Source organism: Myotis yumanensis, unplaced genomic scaffold, assembly GCF_028538775.1.
Source record: "Myotis yumanensis isolate MYYU_CA2020_CCGP unplaced genomic scaffold, mMyoYum1.0.hap1 SCAF_17, whole genome shotgun sequence".
NCBI lineage: Eukaryota > Metazoa > Chordata > Mammalia > Chiroptera > Vespertilionidae > Myotis > Myotis yumanensis.
Genome location: NW_027223768.1, coordinates 22,626,140 through 22,649,530, shown reverse-complemented (window position 1 = coordinate 22,649,530; position 23,391 = coordinate 22,626,140). Strand labels below are relative to the sequence as shown.

Here is a 23,391-nt window from a genome sequence, read left to right as displayed (position 1 = left end):
CACAGTGAGAGCTGTGTGTGTGCATGCAGACACCCTCCCAGGCACATATTCACACATACAATTCACACACGAGCACGCCGTATGGAGAAACACACACAATCCCAAAGGTTACCCTATACACCAGACACACACACATATCCACATATACTCAGCACACTTAGCACACATACACGCGCATATCCATATGTGCACAAACATCTATTACAGACACGTACACACATTCACACATGCACACAAACACATGCATGCACACATCCTCACACACAGGCCAGGCATGGCCTTTCTGGAAACAAAGCTCTCTCTGTGGCTGGGAAGCCATCACTGAGTGAGGGAGTGTCCCACCTGGAGCAGCGGGGAGAGGGGGCAGCGAGCGAAGCAGAAAGCCAGGCGCAGGTAGGAACATTCTGTCCAAATACTCTTTTGGAAAACGACTGGGGGAATTTGAAAGTTTTCCGTTCTGTGAGTTCAGACCTTCAAATCTTTAGGTTTGCCGAACTGTTTATAATGTAAATCCCAGATCAGACTGTCTGCCAGACCTGGGATCAGATCCTGTTTCTGCCACGGATGTGATCAAATAAACAGCGTCACCTCTTTGAGCCTCCGTTTTCTTATCTGTAAAATGGAGATAACACCACCAGCCCCTCAGATAACAAGACACCTGGCCCCATAATCCCACTGTCCGAGCTCCATGGTCAGTTCCTTTCTCCACTCTCGTGGCCACTCTCCAACAAGGTGAATTTATATATTCAAAATTTGTCCAAATCATTCCATGCTTTACTGTTTGCCAATATACTATCTCTCCCTCTCTCACCCTCTCAAAACTCCCCTCTATCCCTTTAGTTCTAAAGCATCTGGGAGGAAGGGGCACACCCTTTCTAACCAGCATGAAGTCCAGAGTATGAACTGATCATGCAACATCACAAGGGCTCAGGTGTTTTTAGGATGAAGAAGTCTGGCAGGTTCTTTCCGCCACAAAAGGGCAAATTCGCGGGACCTTGGTCCCCTCCCCACCTGTGAATGGTGAGAACAGGGGTGTTGGGGCCACCAACCGCCTGGCCTCACTTCCCTTTTGCTGTAATATATTCAAGTAAGAACGGGTTGAGTTCAAATTGCCATGTAAGGCTTCTAGAGTTTTTCTTGGAACATCTCAGTGCCCAGTGAAAAAGTGGCTGTTTTTACTGGATGAGAAATGGCTAGAAGCCCTTTGCCTGTAGCTGGAATCCACTTCATCAGGAAGCTTATGAAACCCACAACAGAATGCCCAGCCCCTGAGGCACCCAAAGTGCTGCTGTGGGGGCACAGAGGGCCTATTTTTTTCTGAGTGGCCCATCAGAAAGTGGGTTCCATTTTAGAAATCCCCAGATTCCTCCATTAGTGGAGTTTCAGGAAGCTGGTAAGTTGGAGAGATAAAAAGGTTGATGTGGTCCATGGGAGACCAGATTGCCCATACCCCTCCGGTGAAACGTAATAAATGCTGCGCATCTTTATTCCCCACTCTTCATTTCCAAGGAACGGCTCTCCAGGCACCGGGGGCCCCCGGGAAACATTTCAGAAATGGTCTGTGTGTTCCTGTGATCGATTTTAATTCTTTGAAAAATAGTGTTTTCTATCTCTCTGGTCACAGAAGATCAACAAGGGGAGGGGGGGAAATTTTCTTTTTTCACTAAAGAGACTAAAATTAGGATCAGCACACTTGACCAGAACTTCTGAAAAATAATTAAGACAGTGCACCTTTCTGGGAAAACAGAATTTCAGATATTTCCGTTGGAATTATAACACTGATGAATATTGTAATGTCTGTAAAATGGGTTTTTCTGTACTGATAGGAACAATGTCCATTTAACCGTGCTGTGAGATCAGATTAATATTTTGTCCAATTTGGCCCAAACCGGTTTGGCTCAGTGGGTAGAGCGTCGGCCTGCGGACTGAAAGGTCCCAGGTTCGATTCCGGTCAAGGGCATGTATCTGGGTTGCGGGCACATCCCCCGTAGGAGATGTGCAGGAGGCAGCTGATCGATGGTTCTCTCTCATTGATGTTTCTAACTCTCTATCTCTCTCCCTTCCTCTCTGTAAAAAATCAATAAAATATATTTTTTAAAAAATATTTTGTCCAATTTGGACTGTCATGGGCCATTTGGGAGTCCTGCAGGGCATCGCTTTTTAAACTGCCTTTTGGGTGAACAGAATTCCTTTTTGTTTCACAAACAGTTTCACTTGGCAGCCTCATGCCCAGGACAAGGTTGTCCTTGCTTCTCTCGGGGTGTGAGGTCTGCTTCAGGCCTCCCTCTTCGCGGAACTCACAACACTCCGTGTCAGCGGGGCCACCGGGAGCACTTCAGCCCACTGAGGGTGGCTCCAGATGCAAGAAGGGAACCCTGACTCCGGCCTGTGAGATTGCCAGCACCCCGAACTCCGAATTCGTCAAGTACTTGTAAACCTGCAAGCTCATTGACTCTTCCCAGGGAACCTGTGAAGAGTCAACCTCTCCATTTAAAAGGGCTTCCCTAAGGGCACACAGCTGGGGGCCAAGCTGGGGCTGGAACCTTCTTTTTCTCTGGGACGGATTGTGGGGCTGAGGGAAGACCAAGACTTCCCAACAGTGCTCACCAAAGTCACCTCTATCTGGTGGCTTTCGCCCCAAATCCTTTTGATGGTGACTTCACTCCAGGAATATGTCGTTGTTTTTTTAGCTGTCTCAAATAACATTTGGTTCCAAAAATACATAATTTTATTTATTTTTTAAGTTTCTTGACTGACTAAAAATTGGAAGGAGAGGCCAAATGGGGCTTTATGGAAACACATATGCAACTGAAATATTATGCAAATGTTGTTCTTGGAATTCTCCATGCCTTCCCCAATTATGAGGAAACAACAGTCCATGGCAGACTTCCTTGCTCCCATACCCGAGGTTCCCGAGTCCTAAAGAAGGAAAACCATCTTTAAAAGGCAGGCTGGAGAACACTCAGGGCGGCTGATTGATTTAGTCTGGGAATGACTAATTCTAAGGTGTATCAGCGGAAGGCCACAGGGACATACCTTGCATGGCACCTGCCTATTCTCAAATATCCCAGTCAAAGGATTATAACAGAGGTATAGCTAAGTTGACATTCAATTCATTGAAAGTTCTACTGGATATATATTTCAAAAATAAAACTTTCCAATTCAAAGTTGCCACCTCCACTACAGACAATAAAATCCTGTTGTCTGATCACAATATCCCTTTCAGATCACCTGGTAATTGTGCCGGAAGGAACCCAGGACTAATCCGTCCATGCAGTCCACATACGGTGTAAACCTGAGGCGGAGGATGCAGTTTTACCTGGCAAATCATGACTCGCTGTGTGTGTCCTCCCCACACCCACTCCTGGCTCTTTATCTGCCATTTCCCTATTAAAGACTATTCATTTTTCTTGAACAATTTGTAACTTCCTTTTTTATATTTCCCTTATTCTAAACCAATGTATCTTGAAGAAACCAAAATGTTTTATACATTTTCTTTTAAGGGATCTTCACGACCTAGTAAGCATAATCCCATAAACATCACAGCTGAAGCACAAAATTCCAAAGTTAATTCTTTAAAACTTAAGGCGAAAATGTGCATTGAACATCGTGGTATTTTTGGGGACAGGGACAACAGAATTAAACAGAGATCTGGGCCAGCCACAAAAACAATGGGAAAGTCTAATAAAAAAAAATCAGCATTCCACTTAGGGTAAATCATATTCTCTATTATAATCATACTCACTCACATACTTTAAAAACACACCATTCTACACGTCTTATCTAATTCCTAGTGCTATTTGTCTTGACAAAGGATTAACAACCAGAAACAAAGTCAAAAAAATCCTCCTCTTATCAGAAGTGATCACCCGAACATTGTCTTTCCCTCAGCTTCTCCGGAATCCTTCTCACCACCGTCCTATTTGTTTCACTCGGTAGTTTGGGGCCCCTTGGAAACTCTCCTTTGTTCTTTTTCTGCTGAGCCAGCTCAAAAACAGTAACCTCTTCCGTAAAAGATCAGATTCACAAGTATCCTGGGACAATTTCAATGTGACCATTTTAAGAATGAATCTGGATAATGAATCTTGCAGTAAATAAAATACACACTGTAAACACGGATTGCAGGTGTAGGGTTATCTTCTAGGTTACATATTGACACAAAATTCGTCATCTTCAGTGGGCTAGATATTCTCGGTAATTGCAGGTAAAACAGAAAACCACATCACACAAATCCAGGATCATCTATGGAAATGTCCGAGACACATCTCTATTTCCACGGCATCGACACGTTTAGTCACTGCTACGTCCCCGCAGCGCCCTTTCCTGATGCCTCATTCTGTAGCTACAGTCCATATGTTTGGCAACCTCCCCCTCATAGGAAGAAACTTTCAATTAATTTGGCTGCAAGTTTTGTCTCTATGAAGCTATTCCCAGAACCAATCCCCTCGCCCCCTAACATTATAATTAAAGCAAATTATACTTTAAAGACAGTTGAGGGTGAGATACCGCAGTAAAACATCTGTGGCTAGACCCAGACTGACAGAGCGAAGCCGGTGGGGAGAGCTGAGAAAATAAATCCACCTAAATAACAGGAGTTAGGACCTGCCTCCCAAGACGATTCTCCAGTCCTCCACGGTCACAGTGAACCCAACGTACATTTTCCAAGGGTGAATCCATCTAATTTGCCAATTAAACCCAACCCGTCCGCCTACCCCCAACAGCGGTGCCTCAAAATGGTTGATTTGTGCTCCATTTTGATCAGGGCTCCCTGTAAGAAATGTTTAGCTTATTCTGTCTTGAACCCACAAATTGCCTCATCCTCCCAGGCCTCCCAGAAAGAGGGCGGGAGATGGACCTCACCACCCTGCAGCCTGCTGGGTGCTCAGCCCCCAGGGAAACCTCTTTGCTGTGAATTCAGTCACAAACACAGGTTCCTCCCTGCACAGATTTCATGGAGGAAAGAAGGTACGAAGGGAGGGAGAGAAGGAAGACATTCAAGCCACCACGGAATTGTACTAAAAGCAGTAGACCCCGTTTGCTCACATCTGTGTCATGGCATTGTTCACACTCACCCAGAGAAAAGGCAAAAAATACCACAAAACCCCACTCCCCAGCGCTCCCCCCCAACCCAGCAGCTCCTCATGCAAACAGCTGCTCCGGTCTGTCTCCAGCCTGGGTTTCCCCCTTCCTTCCTCCCATCAGCTAAAGTGGTTCCAAGCCCCCGTGCGTGCCAGAGTTCTTCAGCTCTAACCCTGATAAATTCCCCTGATTGAAAGAAATGACAGAGGCCCTCCATCCAACTCCACCCGCCTCCCCCTCCCTGCACACCTCCCATTTGGAGGAGGAAATTAATTTCCCCGGCCGGAGAGAGCCACCAGAGAGCCACCTCTCCTGAGTCAAACAGGAGGCTCGAAGGAGCTTTCTGCACAATGTGAGGGACGAGAGGTTAGTCCCTGGTGACTAATTTCCCCTCCCCGGCCCAGCCCGCAGGTGCAACTCGCAAGGCCCCCTCCCGGCCGGTGTCTCCCTGAGTTCTGTCTGCTAATTCGGCGCTAAGTAGTCGCTAATTGACTGCGGCGCTGAGTCAAAGGGCACTGCAATCCGAGGCCATGGGAAGTTACAACAATAGAAATATTTAGGACTTCAGGGCTGTCTACACCTGGTCAGCGGGGTCACCGGGTCACTGTTCAATACACAAGCCGGTCCTGTGGGCCGAGTTCGTCTACTCAGTGGAAAGAAATTGCTTGGCGGGTTCCCTCCTGCCTCCTCCCCCACCTCACCTCCAGGAGGGCAGGGTTTTTAAAAAATTCACCCTGGAATTTGCAGGCGTGGAGGCGGGACTCACGTCGCTCTAATCCCCGGAGCAGCCAGCGCACATTCCTGCCTTAACTCCGCTTTGTATCTGGCGTGTCTGGGGGCAGGTACACCTGGCTTTGGTCCTCCTGCCGCTAATTTCCTGCTGCTCTGGGTGTCATCCTGCCCAGGCCTTGCTAGTAATTCCTGATTAGTTTCACCTGGCAGATCCTTGTAAAGACATTCGCCCTGCCTATTCAAAAAGGAGTAGTAGTAATAGCAACTTAAATAATAATAATAATGATGATGATGATGATGATGATGATGATGTCCCATCCTGGATGAAGCCAAGCTCTGAGCCCGGAGAGGAGCCGGCGCTGGGTCCCAGGTCAGCCGCGGCCTGGCCTCCGCTGGGACCCTCGGTGCAAGCACCTGCGGCCGCGCCATTTCGCCCTCCCCGGCGCACTGTCACCAACTCCCCTCCAGGTCGACTTCAGTTCACACCACCGGCTGCCCGGGTCGAGACCCCGCTAAGCGCGAGGAGCAGGGCGGGAGCCCATGCTCGAACTCGGGCAGGGCGCTCGCGCCCCGCGTCCCGGTTGGCCACCTCCGGGCTCTGTGCAGGAGGAGCCGCTCCCAACCGAGGAGAACCGCTTCCCAAGGGTTAAAAAGTGACCGAAAGACTCGCGCGGCTGGCGACGGAGTTTAGTTCCAGTTGGTGTGAAATGGGTACGAGCAAGAGAGGGTTCCACCGGCTCCCCTCGCTGGAGCGCTGCCGGGCCACCTAATTCCTCCAAATTCCTCCTAAGTTTCTGCCGCCCAAAGCGGCTGGACACGCGCCCCTGGCGGGGCCAATCCCCACCCGCTCGGGGCCAGCCCGAGAGTAAGACAGGAAAACGAATGGGCGAGGCGCCTCGGCTGGAGAGAAAGGGCCGGGGCGCGGGGATGCCGAATGCGGCCGCGGTGGGGACAGCCTCTCGCCCCATCCGCAGCCGCGACCTCTCATCTACCCCGAGCTGCGGGACACGGCGCCCGCAAAACAGGCTCCTCCCGAGGAGCACCCCGTCTGCACCCACCTCTCCTGGCGGACCTGCCAAAGCTCTGGGCGCAGGTGGTCACAGCGCTCGGGACCGGGCGCCACGCGCCGCGCAGCAGATACCTGGAGCGGGAATCCAGCGTCGGTCCCCGGGCCACCCCGGCGGCACCTGCCCTCGGGGCGGAGGCCTTCGGCCCCGGTCGCGGCGAGGCCGCTCAGGTCGCGCTCCCAGACCCGAGGACGCCGCTCCGCTCAGCCCCGCCGGGCTCTGGCTGTCCGCGAGCCTGCGCCCAGCGAGGGAACACCTGGCGGCTTTTCTCCGCTCGGCCCCGACCTCGCCTTCCCCGGGGCCGCTCAGGGCGGACCTTCGCCGCTCACCCGCCCCACCTGCGGGCCCCGGGCCCAGGTTGAATCGTTAACGCGTCTCCGGGGAGCGCTGGGACGGCGGCCTCCAGGGCGGGCTCCCTGCACCCTCGCGCCCTCTCTGATGGAGGCAGAGGACCGGAGGAGGCCGGAGCCTCTACCCCTCCGACGCCCCCTGCCATCCTCCGCCTCAAGCCGCGTCACCTCGTTTCTCCAGATCCCCTCCGGGTGGTGCGCAGCTCCGTCCCGAGGCTGGTGCGGGACCCGCGGGGTGAGAGAACCCGAACCCGTTACCCGCGAGGCCCGAACCTGCCGGCGGGGACGCCTCGTGGGCTCGCACCTGGAAATGTTTGTGGCGGGAAGGAGGTTTGTGGTGCCGGAGGCAGCTATCTGAGTATCTGTACCGGAATCTGATGGAACATCTAATGGTGTTGTCTCCCCCCTCCGTCCCTGCACCACGAGAAAGGCGGGGACGGGAAAAGGAGCGCATCGGGGCTCGGAGTGCGAGAGCGCGCCCGGCGGTAACGGAGCCCGTTCCACCCCTTCCCAAAGGGCCTGCGAGGTGCTGGGTTTACCGCCCGCAGGAGAAGAAGGGGAGTGGGGCACCCAGAGAAGTCCTTCGCCCAGATCCTCCCGAACACAAAATCAAATGCCCTTTCCCCGCAGCTTCGGGTTCATTAGAGCTTCAAGGAGGAGAGATTTTAGGAGACGAGGAAGAACCGAAGACGCACCGGGCCTGCTCCCCATTTACCGCCCCGGCCTGGACCAGCGGGCGCTCCTTCCCCGGGCTGCCCCGCTCCCGGCGGGCAATGCGGGCAGCAGGTGCCCGATGTCCTTTCGCTTGGTGCCCCGGAGACAACGTGGGCAAGGGGTCGACAGGACGCCCACCTCCACACCTGTGCCAGCAAGAGGGGCCCGCGGGACGCAGGTGCTGGGGGCGGGGGGCGGACTGTTTTATTCGGGAGGTGAGAGGTGCGAGGAGGCGCGGGAGCGCTCACAGCAACCAATGCTGCGGGGCAGGCGGGCTCGGTGAGGACTCCGACCTTGACGCTCCCACCCTCCGAGGGAGGCAGAGGGGACCTCTGGATAGAGGCAGGATGTGCCTGGACCCAGAGGGACCTGCGACTTTAAATCGTAGTCCAAGGGCCCGAGAAAGAAAAAAACCATGAACCCTTTCAAACGGGCAAAAGGGCCTTGGACTCTTACTGGACGTGACCCCACGGTGCCCTCTCCCGCACACAGAGCGCTCCTGCTACCAGGAGCCAGGATGGGGGTTCTGAGCTCCTTGGGAAACACTAATGGGAGGCGGGATGGGGCTGGGATTTAGGGGGCTGGGGCTCTGCTTCTCCACCCCAGGCTGCTCCTGGGTGATTCCCAGCTGCCTCTGCCTGATTCTTCCCGAGCTTCTTGTCCCAGGCCACCCCCCCTCCCAGTTAGGCAAAGACCCAGACCTGTGGGGCCTGATCTGGAGCCCCAACACCCAGCCACCTCTGCGCCTGGAAGCAGGAGTAGGGCCACCTCATCAACCAGATCCTCCAGGAGCCAGCAGCGTGGGAGGCGAGCACAGTGTAAGGAAGAGGACCGCGTGGAGAGGAGAAATTATTACATTACTTGGCAAGGGAACGTGCATGCACCTCACCCATCCCCAAAGAAGCCAAAGAACATTCTGGAGTCCAGAGCCCCAGAGGCACCAAGGTTGGGAATCCCTAAGCCTGTGCCCCCAAGTGCTTCAAGTGTGGTGGCTCAGGGTGAAGGAGTAGGGCATGTGTATGTATGTGTGTGGAGGGGGGGCAACCCCAACCTTCCAGTGGGTGGGATGGAGGGACCCTATTGGAGAGCCTATCTTGGGTCTCCTCTCCCCAGAACCACAGGTTTAAACACCCACAGGCTGGGGTCACCCTTCCTCCCTGAGGCCCAAGAACCTCACCCCCACATGAAGTTCTTAGGCCACAGGCCCCTGTCCCGGAAAAGAGAACTGTTGTGTAGGTGTGTGAGGGGACCCTGCCCCATCCATGCCCAGTTCCCCGCACCAACAGCTTAACTAACAGGCAGCGGCCAGATTTGCTGCAATGGGGTTGGGTATAATCCACACACATCCTAAAAGAAAAAAGAGAAAAAAGCTGCATCCCAAAGTCTCCCAGGCCACAGCCACAGGCCCTGGGCAAGACAAAAGGAGAGAAAGACCACCCCCTCCTGGTTGGGCATTGCCTCCCTGGGCGGCCCTGGAGGAGTCCCCTTTTTCTACCCCATGGTTTCCCACACTTCCAACCCAGACGAGGAGCCCTGGCTAACTGTAGCTTTGAAGGCAAGTTCTAGGCATTTTAGGAAATCGAGTTCCTGACGTGGAAATCAAAGCTGTCTCTGGATAAGAGACACAAAAAGTGAGACCATCTGAGAAAGGCTGTCAGGGCCTCGCCTACCCATCCTGCGCTCCAGTCCTAACCTACAGGCCACCTACGGGCCACAACTGTTAGAGCACAGAGCGCTGGGGAATGGGGTCAGGCGCGCACATGCCCCTCACTGGCACAGAGCTTAAGATCTTGCAATCAGGGGATTGTGTGTGTGTGTGGGGGGGACACATATGTAATACCCTTTGTAATGCTTTATGCAATAAAGAAAAAAGAAAGAAAGAAAATAAATAAAATAAAATTACATGGAAAAAAAAAAAAAAAAGATCTTGCAATCAGTTTAGGCGCAGTGGTTCTCAACCTTCCTAATGCCGGGACCCTTTAATACAGTTCCTCATATTGTAGTGACCCCCAATTTCATTGTGACAAATTGAACATAATTAAAACATAGTGATTAACCACAAAAACAATATGTAATTATATATGTGTTTTCCGATGGTCTTAGGCGACCCCTGTGAAAGGGTCGTTCGACCGCCGAAGGGGTCGCGACCCACAGGTTGAGAACCGCTGGTTTAGGGACTTGGAGCACTTTTGCCAGGGCTTGTGATTGTGCAGGGTCTGAGAACCCGCTCCTTCTCTGCCGGTGGTGGGGTGGGGGCAGTAAGGGGGCAGTGAACCCCCAAAACCTACAGACACACCTTGGTCAGCAAACTCCGCAAGGCACCGCGCAGACGTGAAGCTGTCCACACATGACAAGATTAGGCACAAAGGATAACTGTAGAATATTAGTGAAGAAACAACCTAAGTAGGTTTGGGAGAAACTATGCTCTTCTAGTCCTTTCTCAGAAACTTGCGGGAAGCCCAGAACACACGCTAGTCAGCCTGCCTTTGAAGGTTTGGCCGGGACAGAAACCCTGCCCTGGTGACCCGGGGCGCAGGAGGGCGCGCTCGCGCGCCCTAGTTCATCGGTGGGCAGCATCCTTGGATGAACCGGTCCTTAACTTAAAAGAAATCTACACGAAAGAAGTCGGGGCGGAAGCACAGCCCCATTGGCAAGCAGAGTGAAAGGACCTTTCGTCTCTCCGCGGTGCCCAGGGCCGTCCCGAAAAGCCCGCCAGGACTCGCGCTGCCCCCACTAGGAGCTCGACGCTTCAGGACCTGCTCGGGGTTCCACACAGATTCTCTACCGCAGATTCTCGGTCCCGGAGTGGGGGACGGAGACAGATTCCCTCCGGGAAAATCCCTGCGCGCGCACACACACCTACACACACACACACCCCGGAGGTAAACACGCCCGGAGCCCCCGCCGCCTTGCTAATTTCGGGCGCGGGAAAGAAAGCAGAGGGCGAGGAGCAAAGCGCGTATACACCCTGATCTCTCCCCCTCCGAGCCCAAGACCTCCTGAGAGCCCACCCTCGCCTGCACACAAGCGGTTTCCTGAGTTCACAACTTCGCCTCGGTGCTTCTCCCTCTTCGCACTCCTTGGCTAGATGGAACATGGCGAGCGGATTTCCCCTCTAGGAGCAGGCGGCCTGGGCGGCGCAGGCGGCGCAGGAGGCACCGGCGGCGCAGGCGGCACCAGCGGCACCAGCGGCGGGCGCCGCGAGCGGCAGCGGCAGGGACGCACCAGGCGCCCGTGCTCTGCGCGCGGGGACAGAACGTGCGACCTGGGCTTCGGCGCTGCCATCCCGCGGGGCGGGGAGGTGGGGGGCGAGGGACGCGCTCTCCAGCGTCCCGCCAGCGAGGGTGAAGTTGCTATCGCTATGCTGGGAGCTTTGGCAGTAGCCCCCGGCGGGGTGGGAGCGAGGGTGATTTGGGGAGACCACCCAGCCCTCAGGCCTGCCCTGCAGCTTGTTTCCCTGGTGTCCCCAAACAGCAGTCTGTCCCCAATAGTCCTAGAAAAGCCATGGGCTGGGGATGCCGGGTTCGGTACTCTCGGATCTGGAAGGCTTTCACTTTCTGCCCCCAAAGCCAAGAGCCAGGCCCTTCGCCCCTGCCCTGTGACCGCCTCTGCGCCCGGGCTGCCCCTCGCCCCGCCCGGCCCCTTCGGTCCAGGCTGCGCGCAGCGTCCGGCCCGCCCCGCACCAGCCGGGGCTGCCGGCTGTCTTGTTATTCAATTAAATCAGCGAGAAAGGGGGGTGTCTTACGTTGCATCGGCACACCAAGCATCTCCGGGAGCCCCTTGACAGCCCCCTCCGCGGGGACAGCTGCGCTCTGCATCATCTTGGAGCGAGAGCCAGCGAGTCGCAGTCTACGAAGATCTCTCGCTCTCTCTCTCAAGCTGGATTCAGGAATTTGAAAATAATAATAAAAAGCCCAACCAGGCCGCCGAAGTCACGGCGGAAGCAAGACCCTCCGCCTCTCCAGGAGGATTCCACAGGCTGGCTGCCCCCCTCCCCCCGCCAGTCCTCAGTCTGTTTCAAATCCCTTTGATCTCGCTCTCCCGGGTTGGTGCACATCCCGGTCGAGACGCTGTTGCTGCAGCCCTGGCTTTTTTCCCCTCCTCCCTCCCCCGCCCGCCTCTCTCCCCCTCCCCCTCCACCCTTCGCGTGCCGGACGCCGGGGAGGCCGCGGTCACCCAGGCAGTTTGATTCATTCACACTGCAGGAACGGCCATGACGTCGCTTTCCGCAGGGAGGCCCGCCCTCCAGCCAATTCCCCCACCGGGCAGGGAGCGGCGGACACCGGTCAGAGTGGGGGGTCCTGGAGCCCCAAGTGGGGCCGACGGTGCGGGAGGGCGGGGCGGCAGGGAGTGGGGAGGGGCCTCTCGGGCAGTCCCCCACCCCCACCCCGGCCCCGGCCGTGCGGCTCGCTCCGGGTGTATAAATACTGCGGCGGTCTGGACAGCGGCAGCAGGTGGTCCGGACAGCGGCGCTCAGGGCTGGCGGGTTCCCGCGGGTCCTCCGGGGGTTCTCGCTCCGGCCGGCGGCTCGCGTCCTCCCAGCGCCTCCATTCCAGCTGAGGGGCGAGAAGGGGCGGGGCAGACCCTCCGGTGGCCCGGGCTGCACCGCGACGTCTTCCCCCTCGCGCGCTCTCGGTCCCAGGCTTCCCTCCGCCGGACTGAGCGCACTCCGTGATCAGCGGGCTCCATCCCCCTCTTCCTTTCTCTTCCCTGGCCAATTCCTTTCCCTCCGGCACTCCCCAGGCTTTGCTCTCTCTCCCCCGCGTCTGGTTGAGGCTGGGCCAGGGACAGCCGGTCCTCCGCCCGGCACGCGCGTCACGCAGCCGGCGGCGGCGGGCCGGGGAAGGGGGCCGGGGGCTGTGCGCGGAGGTCGCGGGGGAGCGCAGGCCACAGTGCGCGCCCCCCCTCGTGCCGCGGCCTGCAGTCCGCTCTACCCTCTTTCTCCACCCGTCGGGGCCCCTTGCTTTGGGGCGACAGGGCCTCCCGGGCCGCTCAGCCCTGGTCCGCTCAGCGTGGTCCTGCCCTCGGTCCCTAGAGCCCGTTGTGCGCAGCCCGCTGCAACCGCGGGCGCTTTGAAAAAAACCTCCACCTCTCGCCTGCAAGCACGACACCCGGGCTCAGCAGCGAGGGGACGTGTGCTGCTGATTGTACTGACAAGACACACATCCACGCTCACATTCTCCACGCAGGTTCCTGGAGGAGACCAAGCGGAGGCCCGCTGCCGGAGCCGGTCTCCGTGGAGGTTCTCTGAGGCTTCATCAGACACTCGACGCCGCCTGACTGCAGGCTCGGGAACCCCAGCTCCGATGCCGCAGGGAACTAGCGGCTCTCCGGGTCCCAGCCCGTGCGTCAGCCCCTTCTGCGTTTTTCGTTCTAGAGATGCAGGCACACGTGTCCTCCCAGCACCGTGAGGTCCAGCTCGCGTGGGAAGAGGAACTGTGCACCCTCTCCAGCCTTCCCGCGCGTCCCGTTTGTTGTTGTTGTTGTTTGTTTGTTTTTGTTGTTGTTTCCTGGTGTTGTCCCCAGACAGGGGACACTAGGGTTGGGGAGGGACGAGCGTGATGGCGCGTTCACCTGCACTTAGCATTTGTCTTCAGTGTCACAATGACACGTCTATGGCTACTGGCACGGGGTTGGCACACTTTCTTCCTGGTTTACCTGCCAGGTGACTCCAGCCCGTGACATTTTCAGTGTTTTCCACAAAAATATAACTAGTAAACAAACACGAGGAAGTGCCAGCCTCTGTTAGCAATCAAAGACAAGCAAAATAGAAGATCACAGTACATACCTCCCTTCATCTGTTAAATGGCCATCTGCTACCCTCACAAATATTGCTGGTGTGCGTTATAAACTCTTAAGTCCATGTGGGAGGCAAGCTGGCAATTTGTATCAAATCCATAAAACTTTCATACCCTTTAGCTCATGCACTTCCACTAGTACACACAATAACATAGAAAAAAATAGCTTCATACATGAAGATGTTATTATAGCGTTATGTTTTGGAGAAAAATAACCTGAATACCCCACAAAATAAAAGATGTTTAGTGAAATAAGTTAAATTTGTTTGGTACTATGTTATACAATTATTAAAACTAATTATGAAATCTAGCAACATGGAAATGAAGACTGATTTTTAAAAAATCAGGATGCAATATTGTATGATTTTAAGTATAGAAAAATGTTAGCAGTGATAATACCCACTGTTGATGAGGATGTTCAGAAATTAGAAAACAATATTCTGATGGGAATTCAAAAAGGGGCAGTGTCTTCTGAGGGCATTTTGGCGATATGCTTTGTAGCCTAAAAATCTGACCCAATTCATGTAGAAAATTATCTGCAGAAAATAATCGAGAATATTTACAAGGATATAGTTACAAGGAAGTTCATAACATTTAAAAAAGAGAATAACCTACATATCCAACAATAGGGAATTATTAAATAAATTTGAGTAAATAAAATGGAATGCCATGTAATCGTTAGAAAATATATCAGAAGGATATTAGCAATGTAGAAAAGTGTCTGAGATTTATTAGGAGGGAAAAAAGAGAATATGAAACAATATGAATTTTGAGATATTTTAAAAAGAGAAGCATAGATGAAAATATGCTGAAAAATAAAAGTGATTATCTGTACAGTGGATATTTTTCTTTGTTTTTGTTTTTTCAGTTTCCTCAAGAGCACATTATTTTATCAAACAGAAAAAAAATGATAAAATACTGTTTTCAAAAACATTGGGGGGGGGGACTGAAAGGAAAGATATCCAAATACTATTCAAAACTACGTTAGGGTAAAAAGTATACTATATTACGGAGCTTTTCTTTTTTCTCTTTCCCAGATTTCCTGTGAAGTGGTTATATTTTTTCAGCACTATTATTAAAAGATAAAATATTTATATGCAGTGAAATGTGGAGCCTGTGTGGCGATTACTTTTATAATTTAGAATTATAGTTTTCAAATGTTCTCTGCTGCTCCTGCTCCCCTGGTATGAAGCTGCACAGGTCCTCCCCTCTCCTCATTACATGCCACTAGCCCGTCCCTGGGGGAGGGGCAGCATTACTGTGGTGGGGCCCTCCTGTGCCCAGCCCTGGTACAGGGGAGGCCATTGTCACTTCTCCTGGATGCAGAAGAGCCTTAGGAGGTCCACGGGGCCCTCAGTCCTGGAACCTGTGGTCGGCAGCTCAGCCAACAGATGCCTGTTCCACATTATAAGACTTTTCCAGAGGCATCTGCCTCCTGGTGAGAACTGGGTCCCATTCCCACAGTCTTCTACTAACATCTGCATCTGCCAAGGCATTTTACCCCTCTCCTGGTCCCCACTTCCCTAGCTAATGATGAAACCCCAATAAAAAACTTCCTTAAATGGATTTTTAGTGCCCACTGCTGCTGACAGTAATAACAACAACATAATGGTATACCATGGTCATAAAAACAACCAACACTTACTGAAAGTTTAAAACTGTGCCAGGCCCCAAGGTAAGTGCTTCTACCTGCATAGCTTTACTCCTCACAACAATTCACTAGTGGTTTGATTACACCTACTTGGTGGAGGGGAAAACTGAGGCTAGCTAAGCTAGTCTCTGTCCCCAGAGAATGGGGAATAGCTGAGTCCCACAGATAGACACTCAGGTGGTGGTTATCACTGCTAACGTTTTCCTATACTTAACATCACACAATATTGCATCCTGTTGTTTGGACTTAAACCTCTGAGCTGACTCAAGGGGGCTTTTCTCACGAAAAGATGCCCAGGGCTGGCAGGTGACCTCCAAGGAGCAGCAACCCTCAGAGCTCCCCTCAGACCTGTGCCTTTGGGAGGTGGCTCCCCCAGGTCTCCGTTCCGTCAGGGCGGCGGTCAGTCAACACGTCAGTAAGAGTATCCGGCACCTGCTGGACATTTACACGTTACATTTCTGGGAACCAAACCCAACATGTCAGTGGTTCCAATTCTGAGGGAAGGATTTCCAGAAACAACTTAGGAAAATGATTGTAGCGTGCATTTGTCCAGCACTTCACATTTTTTCAAATTTCTTCCACATATTTTAGGTCATTTGATCTTTATGATCAGGCCTGGGCTTGGGTATGAGGGTCAGGAAACAGAAAGGTTAAGTGGTTTGCCTAAAGTCACTCTACTAATAAGTTGCAAAGCCCACTGCAAATTAAATCCAGCCTTTGACTCCCAATCTGGTGCTCTTTCCACTCTGCACAGCTGACTGGGGAGTCTTCTAACCTTTACATTTTAGGGGCTTCACCGAGGGGGGAGCGCACCCTCAGATGCTAGCAATCCTGAGCCCCGGCCTCTTTCTCCACTGGGGAGCGAACTCACCCGCCCCTGCTCCCCAGCACCCTATCTCCATCATCTCCTCCTTGTCCTCATTCCTCCTAAACCCTCTTTTATCATTTACATTTTGAAACTGTTTCCTTAATTATTCTCCTGCTGTTGGAAACCTGCTCTCCCAGTCTCTGTGGCATCCTTTGATTTATCTTTGTCTGGATAACAGCTCCCCGATTCTCCTTGGGGAATTCAATTTTCATTCATTTTTCTGCTGGGTTAGATTGATATAGACCCTCTGCCCTGGTCCATATTACTCATCCCAGCATAGAGAGCCAGGGAGACCAACCCTCAGCCCAGCCCCGGGGGAGCCACTGTCTTGTTCAGGGAGCCACAAGGAGTTCTCCAATAAAAGGACAGGGGCCTTTGCTCCTCTCCATCTGTCCACCCAGTCCTTCCAGTCATTTGTCACAGGTCCCTTTCGTGAGCCCACCACTTTGTCATTTGTCTCCTTCTCTTCCCAGAACCTTGCAGGGGTCTCTCCCCCCTACGATGCTGATCAGAAGGCAGTTGCTGCTCATCTTAAACCTGCCCTGTGTCCTTGACACAGAATTGAAGGGACATGGGGAAGAGATGGTCCTACACTTGGGCATCTAACTCTCAAGATGAGATTCTGAGTCTGTAAGTGACTGAGAGACAGAATCAGAAAAGGGCCCTGGAATTCTCAGAAAAGAAGGAAAGTGACAATAGCTGACACAGATGGCCAGCGCTGCTCTAAGTGCTCCCTCTGTATTAACTCATTTGATCCTCCCAAAGCCTTCGAGACAGGGACTATCACTATCCCCATTTTACAGATGAGGAAACCGAGGCACAGAGAGGCTGAGTGATACGCCCAAGTTCGCACAGGTAGTCAGCAGTGGAACCAGGATATGGTTACAGGTGGTCTGGCTCTATCTTTGTCAGCACCACCAGCATCACCAAATGACTCTTATTTGAAGGTTCCTGGGCATGAGCAAGGGGTGGGTCCATGCCGAGTACATTACCGGGCAAGGCCAAGTCCTTCAAGAGCCATCTGTGCAGCCATCCCACCCCGTGGCCTGTGTGCATGGGGAGCTGGAGCATGAATTTGGTCTTGTTCTAATCTCAGGTTTATTCTCTTTATTTCCCATTTAAAATCTAGTGTGGTTTAGATCATGCCTGAATTCATACATTTATCGAGCATCTATTGTATGCCAGCTCCTTGCTAGACCTTGGAAGACAATGACCTGGAGGGCCACATACAGACTGTCCACAGCTCGCTTGCTCCAGGACTCCCAGCATACCTGTGAATAGTGTCAGCAAAACGCCCCACGAGCATCTGCCTTCCTTGTGCTGATGGGCGAATGGGTTCTGGGCTCAGAGTACCTGCATTTAAATCTCACCTTGGGCCCGGCCGGCATGGCTCAGTGGTTGAGTGTCCACCTATGAGCCAGGAGGTCATGGTTCGATTCCTGCTCAGGACACATGCCCGGGTTCTGGGCTTGATCCCCAGTGTGGGGCGTGCAGGAGGCAACCAATCAATGATTCTCTCATCATTGACGTTTCTATCTCTCCCTTCCTCTCTGAAATCAATAATATATATATATATATATATATATAATTTTTTTAAAAAAAACCTCAATTTGGATACATCCTAATTGGGGTAACCTTTGGTAGGTTCTTTACTGTGCCTTCTCGCTGGCTAAATAGGGTCAAAATAGTAAGTCCTCTCCTCACAGATGTCAGCAGAAGCACCTAGAAGCTTTTCCCTAGAAATGGTGACTGGCATAATTATTGTTCACACATACCACCTCCCCCTCGGTAATATTTTGCCTGTTTTCTTTTTTCTGGTCTTGTTTTTATGGAAGAAACCAGGGACAAGAAAGTCTCTTGAATGTTTTCAAGCAAAGACTAGAACTTGGGAGCTCTTCGCTCCTAAAAACGTTCACTGGGAAAGAGAAGCCTGTGATCCTGGGGCCATTGTGGTGTTTTTCCCTTTGGGGGGGGGGGGCGGGCGGTGGAGGAGACCTGCTCTTGGTCACAAGCTGAGGTCAAGGTGCCAACATTGTTCCTTGGGTAAAAGTTTAGCTCTCTTGTGAGAAACTCCGGTTCTATCTCGGAAACAGGCACCTTTTGTGCCAGGCCAAGGGGGCAGAAAGGTCCCTGAGAGATGGCTGGGAGAGGGTTTCCCTGGAGAGAGCCTTCTGGTGTATTGAATCAGACCCCCAGGGCTCAACCCTGATCCCTAGTGCAAGTTACTTAATCTCACCAACTTCGTTTTTCTCATCTGTAAAATGGGGATAACCCCCTTCATTGTAGGGTGCTTGTCGGATTAGAGATAATGTGCATAAGCCCCAGAGCCCAGTGTTCAACCCCCAGAAGGCACTCACATGCCCTAGTGTTCAACCCCCAGAAGACACTCACATGTCCCAGTGTTCAACCCCCAGAAGACACTCACATGTCCCAGTGTTCAACCCCCAGAAGGCACTCACATACCCTAGTGTTCAACCCCCAGAAGGCACTCACATGTCCCAGTGTTCAACCCCCAGAAGGCACTCACATGTCCCAGTGTTCAACCCCCAGAAGACACTCACATGTCCCAGTGTTCAACCCCCAGAAGACACTCACATGTCCCAGTGTTCAACCCCCAGAAGGCACTCACATGTCCCAGTGTTCAACCCACGGACGGCACTGGAGTATCGCTCTGGCTGTGGTTAATGAGTGACCGCAGTAGTAACGAGATGACCTGGTTCCTTCCCCTGCTTCCCCCACAGCTTCCGCCTCACACCAAGGTGTTCGATTCGGTCTTTAGAAGCTGCTCTGCCCACACACCTGCAATTACGCTCTTTGTTTTCATTTGTTTTTAAAGTTGACTTGATACACGTTTACTTAACGAAAGAACTCACTCGGATCCCAGAGGCTGTCAATCGCCAAGGCTCAGAGGCATCCTCTGTCCAAGAACAATCTTGGTGCCGAAACCGGTTTGGCTCAGTGGATAGAGCGTCAGCCTGAGGACTGAAAGGTCCCAGGTTCGATTCCGGTCAAGGGCATGTACCTGGGTTGCGGGCACATCCCCAGTAGATGCGCAGGAGGCGGCTGATTGATGTTTCTCTCTCATCGATGTTTCTAACTCTCTATCCCTCTCCCTTCCTCTCTGTAAAAAATCAATAAAATATATTTTTTTTAAAAAATGATCTTGGTGACCAACGTTTCATGGTGCTCTACAGTCTGTAAGGGCCTTTACCTGCCTTGGCTCACCCACGCCTCACGAGGTAGGTAGGCAGGCACATCATTTGAGGCCCACGTTACAGATGAGGAAATAAGGCAGGACAGCGGAGCTCAGTCCCAGAGCCGCTAAAGAGGAGGCTATAGCCCAGCTGGCATGGCTCAGTGGTTGAGTGTCAACCTATGAACCAGGAGGTCACGGTTCGATTCCTGGGTTGGGGGCTTGATCCCCACTAGGGGGTGTGCACAAGGCAGCTGATCAATGATTCTCTCTCATCATTGATGTTTCTCTCACTCCCTCTCCCTTCCTCTCTGAAATAAATTTAAAAAAAAAATTTTTTTTTTAAAAGATGAGGCTCTAAGTGTGCAGAAGCAGGGGTGGAAAGTCAGCCTGGCTCCATTTTAAAATAGCTGCAGGTGTCAAGGTTAATCTATTAAAAACCCCATCATCCTTTGTGGAAAGATTTTTACTAGAGGAGCTTAACTCAGCAATTTCCTCGCAGGAAGTGGCTTACAACCCAAGATGTTGGTGTGTTAGATGTGGGCAGAGGTGACAGGAGAAAGGGAGGATCGTGTGAGGAGAAAAGGATCAGGGAGGCAGGTCTGACTCTGGGGCCAGATGGGCTTCTGTGCTCGGGGAGAGTGTGAGCACTGTGAGCGTTCAATGACCGATGTGCACAGCGTGCTGAGTAACAGTACTGCCTGGGAGTATGTCGCAGGAGGGCTACCGCTGTTAGCACAGGCCTGGCACAGAGAAGACCCCCTAAATGTCAACTTGCTTTGGTGGGGAAGGACAGGAACCCAGCACCTTTTACATCCCTTCCCACCCTGGCTCGCAATGAAGGGGCTTGCCCTTGTTCACCAGGTCTTCTGCTTGAAAACATTGGCCCACTGAGAAGGGACCGGGGCACTGTGACTATGGCCACTTTTGTTGTTGTTAATCCTCACCCGAGGATATTTTTCCATTGGTTTTTAGAGAGAGAATGGAAGGGAAGGAGGGAGGGGTAGGGAGAGAGAGAAAGAGAGAGAGAGAAACATCGATGTGAGAGAGACATATAGAGCTGTTGCTTCCAGCGCGTGCCCCAACGGGGCCCTGGGATCAAACCTGCAACCCAAATACATGCCCTTGACCAGGGAATCGAACTCTCAACCCTTCAGTCTGTGGGCCAACACTCTAACCATTGAACAACACCGGCCAGGGCAACTATGGCCCCTTTTGATGATCAAGGAAGAAATACTTGAAGATCTTTGGGGGGCAAAGACACAAATCCTGGGTCTCTCTACATCCTATTTGTGTGGCTGTGAGAATTTAGACTCTGTGCAGGCAGTTCTAGAGGGAATCAGAGAGTGCCTGTCCCATCTAGGGGGGAAGCTGGGGAAGGGGTGCGGTGGGTAGGGTGGGGGCTGTTCCAAGGAAGAGGACTGGGGCAGACTGTTCTGTGTTGCTTGGGGATGGTGACACCCGGATGGTTCCCCTAACAAGGCGCTGTGTGAGAGCCACGGTGAGAAGCCGCTGGGGCAAGCACTCTGCCTGCTCATTCAACCCCCCACCCCGCCCCCCACACCGGCCCTGCACACAGCGCCCCTCAGACTTACTGTGCACCTGGGCCTGCAGTTAAAATACAGATTCGGATCCAGGGGGCCTGGGGCCTAAGCGTCTGCCTTTCTAACAAGTTGCCAGGCGATGCTGCTGGCCTGTGGCCACACTGTGTGTAGCACATGCTCGGCCTTCGCTGCCCCATACAGTAGCCCCTAGTCACAGGTGGCTGCTGAGGACGGAGCGTGGCCACTCAGAAATGAGATGTGTTACAAAAGTCAGTCACGTATTAGGTTTTAAAGACTTGGTCCAAAGGAAAGAAGGTAATGTATCTCATTAAGGTTTTTCTAACTTCTTCTACATGTTGGAACGATAATATTTTGGATATATTGGGTTAAATAAAATCCATTATTAATTTCACTTCTTTCTTCTGTTAGCGTGGCTACCAGAAAATTTTAAATTATGCACATGGCCGGCATCGTGCTTCTATTGGGTGGTGCTGTTCTGGGCGCTCTGCATTGTATGCTCTGAGCACCCGCACACCCGTGCACACAACAGTCCCTTTCCCCCCAGCACCCAGCACCCAGCACCCAGCACCATTTCTGGCACCAAGGAAAGGACCGATAAGCGTTTGCGGAATGACTGAGGGGGAGGATGCTCCCCAGTGGAGCCCCAGGAGAGATGGGCCTCACACGCTGATGAGTAGACCTCAGCTGCACATACAGCCCCAGACACAGAGCAGGTGGCTGTGCCTGAAGAATGACCATCTCCCCCTTGCTGTTGACCCTGACCTGCCACCCATCCATTCTCCTTCCCGCTCAGCCCCGCCCTCTGCTCTTTTCAAAGCTGTGATGGCCAAGAAAATAGAAATTCTGGTGCTCCTTCCCCAGGGGCAGATAAAGAGCCTAGCGGGACACTGTCTGAAGCCCAGGAGGGTCCCTGTGCCCCGCAGGCTTCCTGCCTTCCCTGAGGCCACCTCAGCGACCGCAGGGGTGCCACCCTTTTCCTCTGCTCCCCTCCCCCCGCTCTCTGTGTGGTCCTCACCCCATTCCTGCTGGGGGTGGGTAGGGATGGGGGGAAGCCCATGACCAGGCGCACAGGCCGGCCATGAACCTGCACTGACCTCCCTGAGCCCCTGTCACCGCCAGAGGGGTTCTCAGAGAATAAGACGGAAAGCGGTTCCTGAGATGCTCCCCCTCTCCACCTAGAAGTTGCCAGGGAGACAGAAAGGGCCACCCGGAGCCAGGGCCTCACACCCTCCGACACTCCCAGGGACCAGTCAGGTCTCAGGGCACCGCAGCCTGGGGTCTGGGAGCACCGGGCTGTGGAGGGAGGGCCAGCAGCAGCAGCGGCTCTGGTGAGCCAGGGGGGTCCCTGGGCTGCTCGGGAGCTGGGCTCTGGGCTGAGTGCTGCCCCTGCCCTGGGGCCTGAGTGTGTGCACACCTGGACCCATCCCTCCCATTTCAGCATCTCCCTCACTCTCCTCCTGTCTCCCCTCCCAGCCTCGGACACTGAGCAGGACAAAGAGAATTCTTGAAGCATAGGAACTTACCAGAGGCCCAGGGAGGACTCTGCCTTCATGGTGAGGACGCGGAGGCTGGGACGCTGCGGTTGGGACCCTGCGGTGGCTGCGTGCTGGTGGCTCTAGAGGAAAGTCAGAGTGTCTGTCCCCTGTGTGGGGGGCGCTGGGGAAGGGGTGTGGTGGGCGGGGGGGGGGGGGCTGTTCCAAGGAGGAGGACTGGGCAGAACCAGAGGAGGGCCTCTCCTCTGTCCTAGGAAACTGGGGAAATGAGGGTCTGTCTGGGGGAGGGTAGCAGAGGGGCTGGAGGCCGCCTCCGAGAAAATTAAATTGCACTTGAGGGCAAATTCTATTAGGGAATAGAGCCTGTCTCTCAACAGCCTGCGTCCATTTAGGCGATTAGCTCAGCCCGGCACCTCCACCCAGAGCCGGGCGAGCTCTGTCCCTCAGCTGGGGAGCCAGGCTCCTGGCCTCTGGGCCCCTGCTCCCCTCTCCTGCCCCCCGGCTCCCCTCTCCTGCCCCCCAGCTGCCCTGGGAGGACCCTCATCTGACCACTCACAGCCCCCAGGCTCTTTGGAAGTGGCCAGGAGGGCATGAGGACCCGGCGGCTCACAGAGATGGGGGTCTGCCCTGCTTAACTCCGGAGCAGGGCCAGGGAGGTCAGGGGTCAGATGCGGGAGAGACCAATGGGCACGGGTGGTCAGCGGGCTGGAAGACAGGAAGGATCTAGACAGGGGAGAAGGGAGAGGAGAGAAGGTGACCCTGTGAGTACAGAGCTGGACAAGAGGCAGGGTTTGAATCAGCACCATTTGGAACTGGGGGTGGGGGGGGGAGGTACAGAAAAATCGGAGTGGCTGCGTTGGGAGAATGCCCAATGTAATGAT

The 23,391-nt window shown here is 53.4% G+C and overlaps 1 protein-coding gene across 1 annotated transcript in view; it reads right to left on the bottom strand.

Moving 5' to 3' along the window:
- LHX4 (LIM homeobox 4) overlaps positions 1-11,763 on the bottom strand; it is a 40,217-nt gene extending 28,454 nt beyond the window's left edge. The window contains exon 1 of the mRNA XM_070396714.1: positions 11,688-11,763. Coding sequence (XP_070252815.1) covers positions 11,688-11,763 — 76 coding nt within the window. The remainder of the gene's footprint in view (positions 1-11,687) is intronic.
- Positions 11,764-23,391: the final 11,628 nt, after the last annotated feature.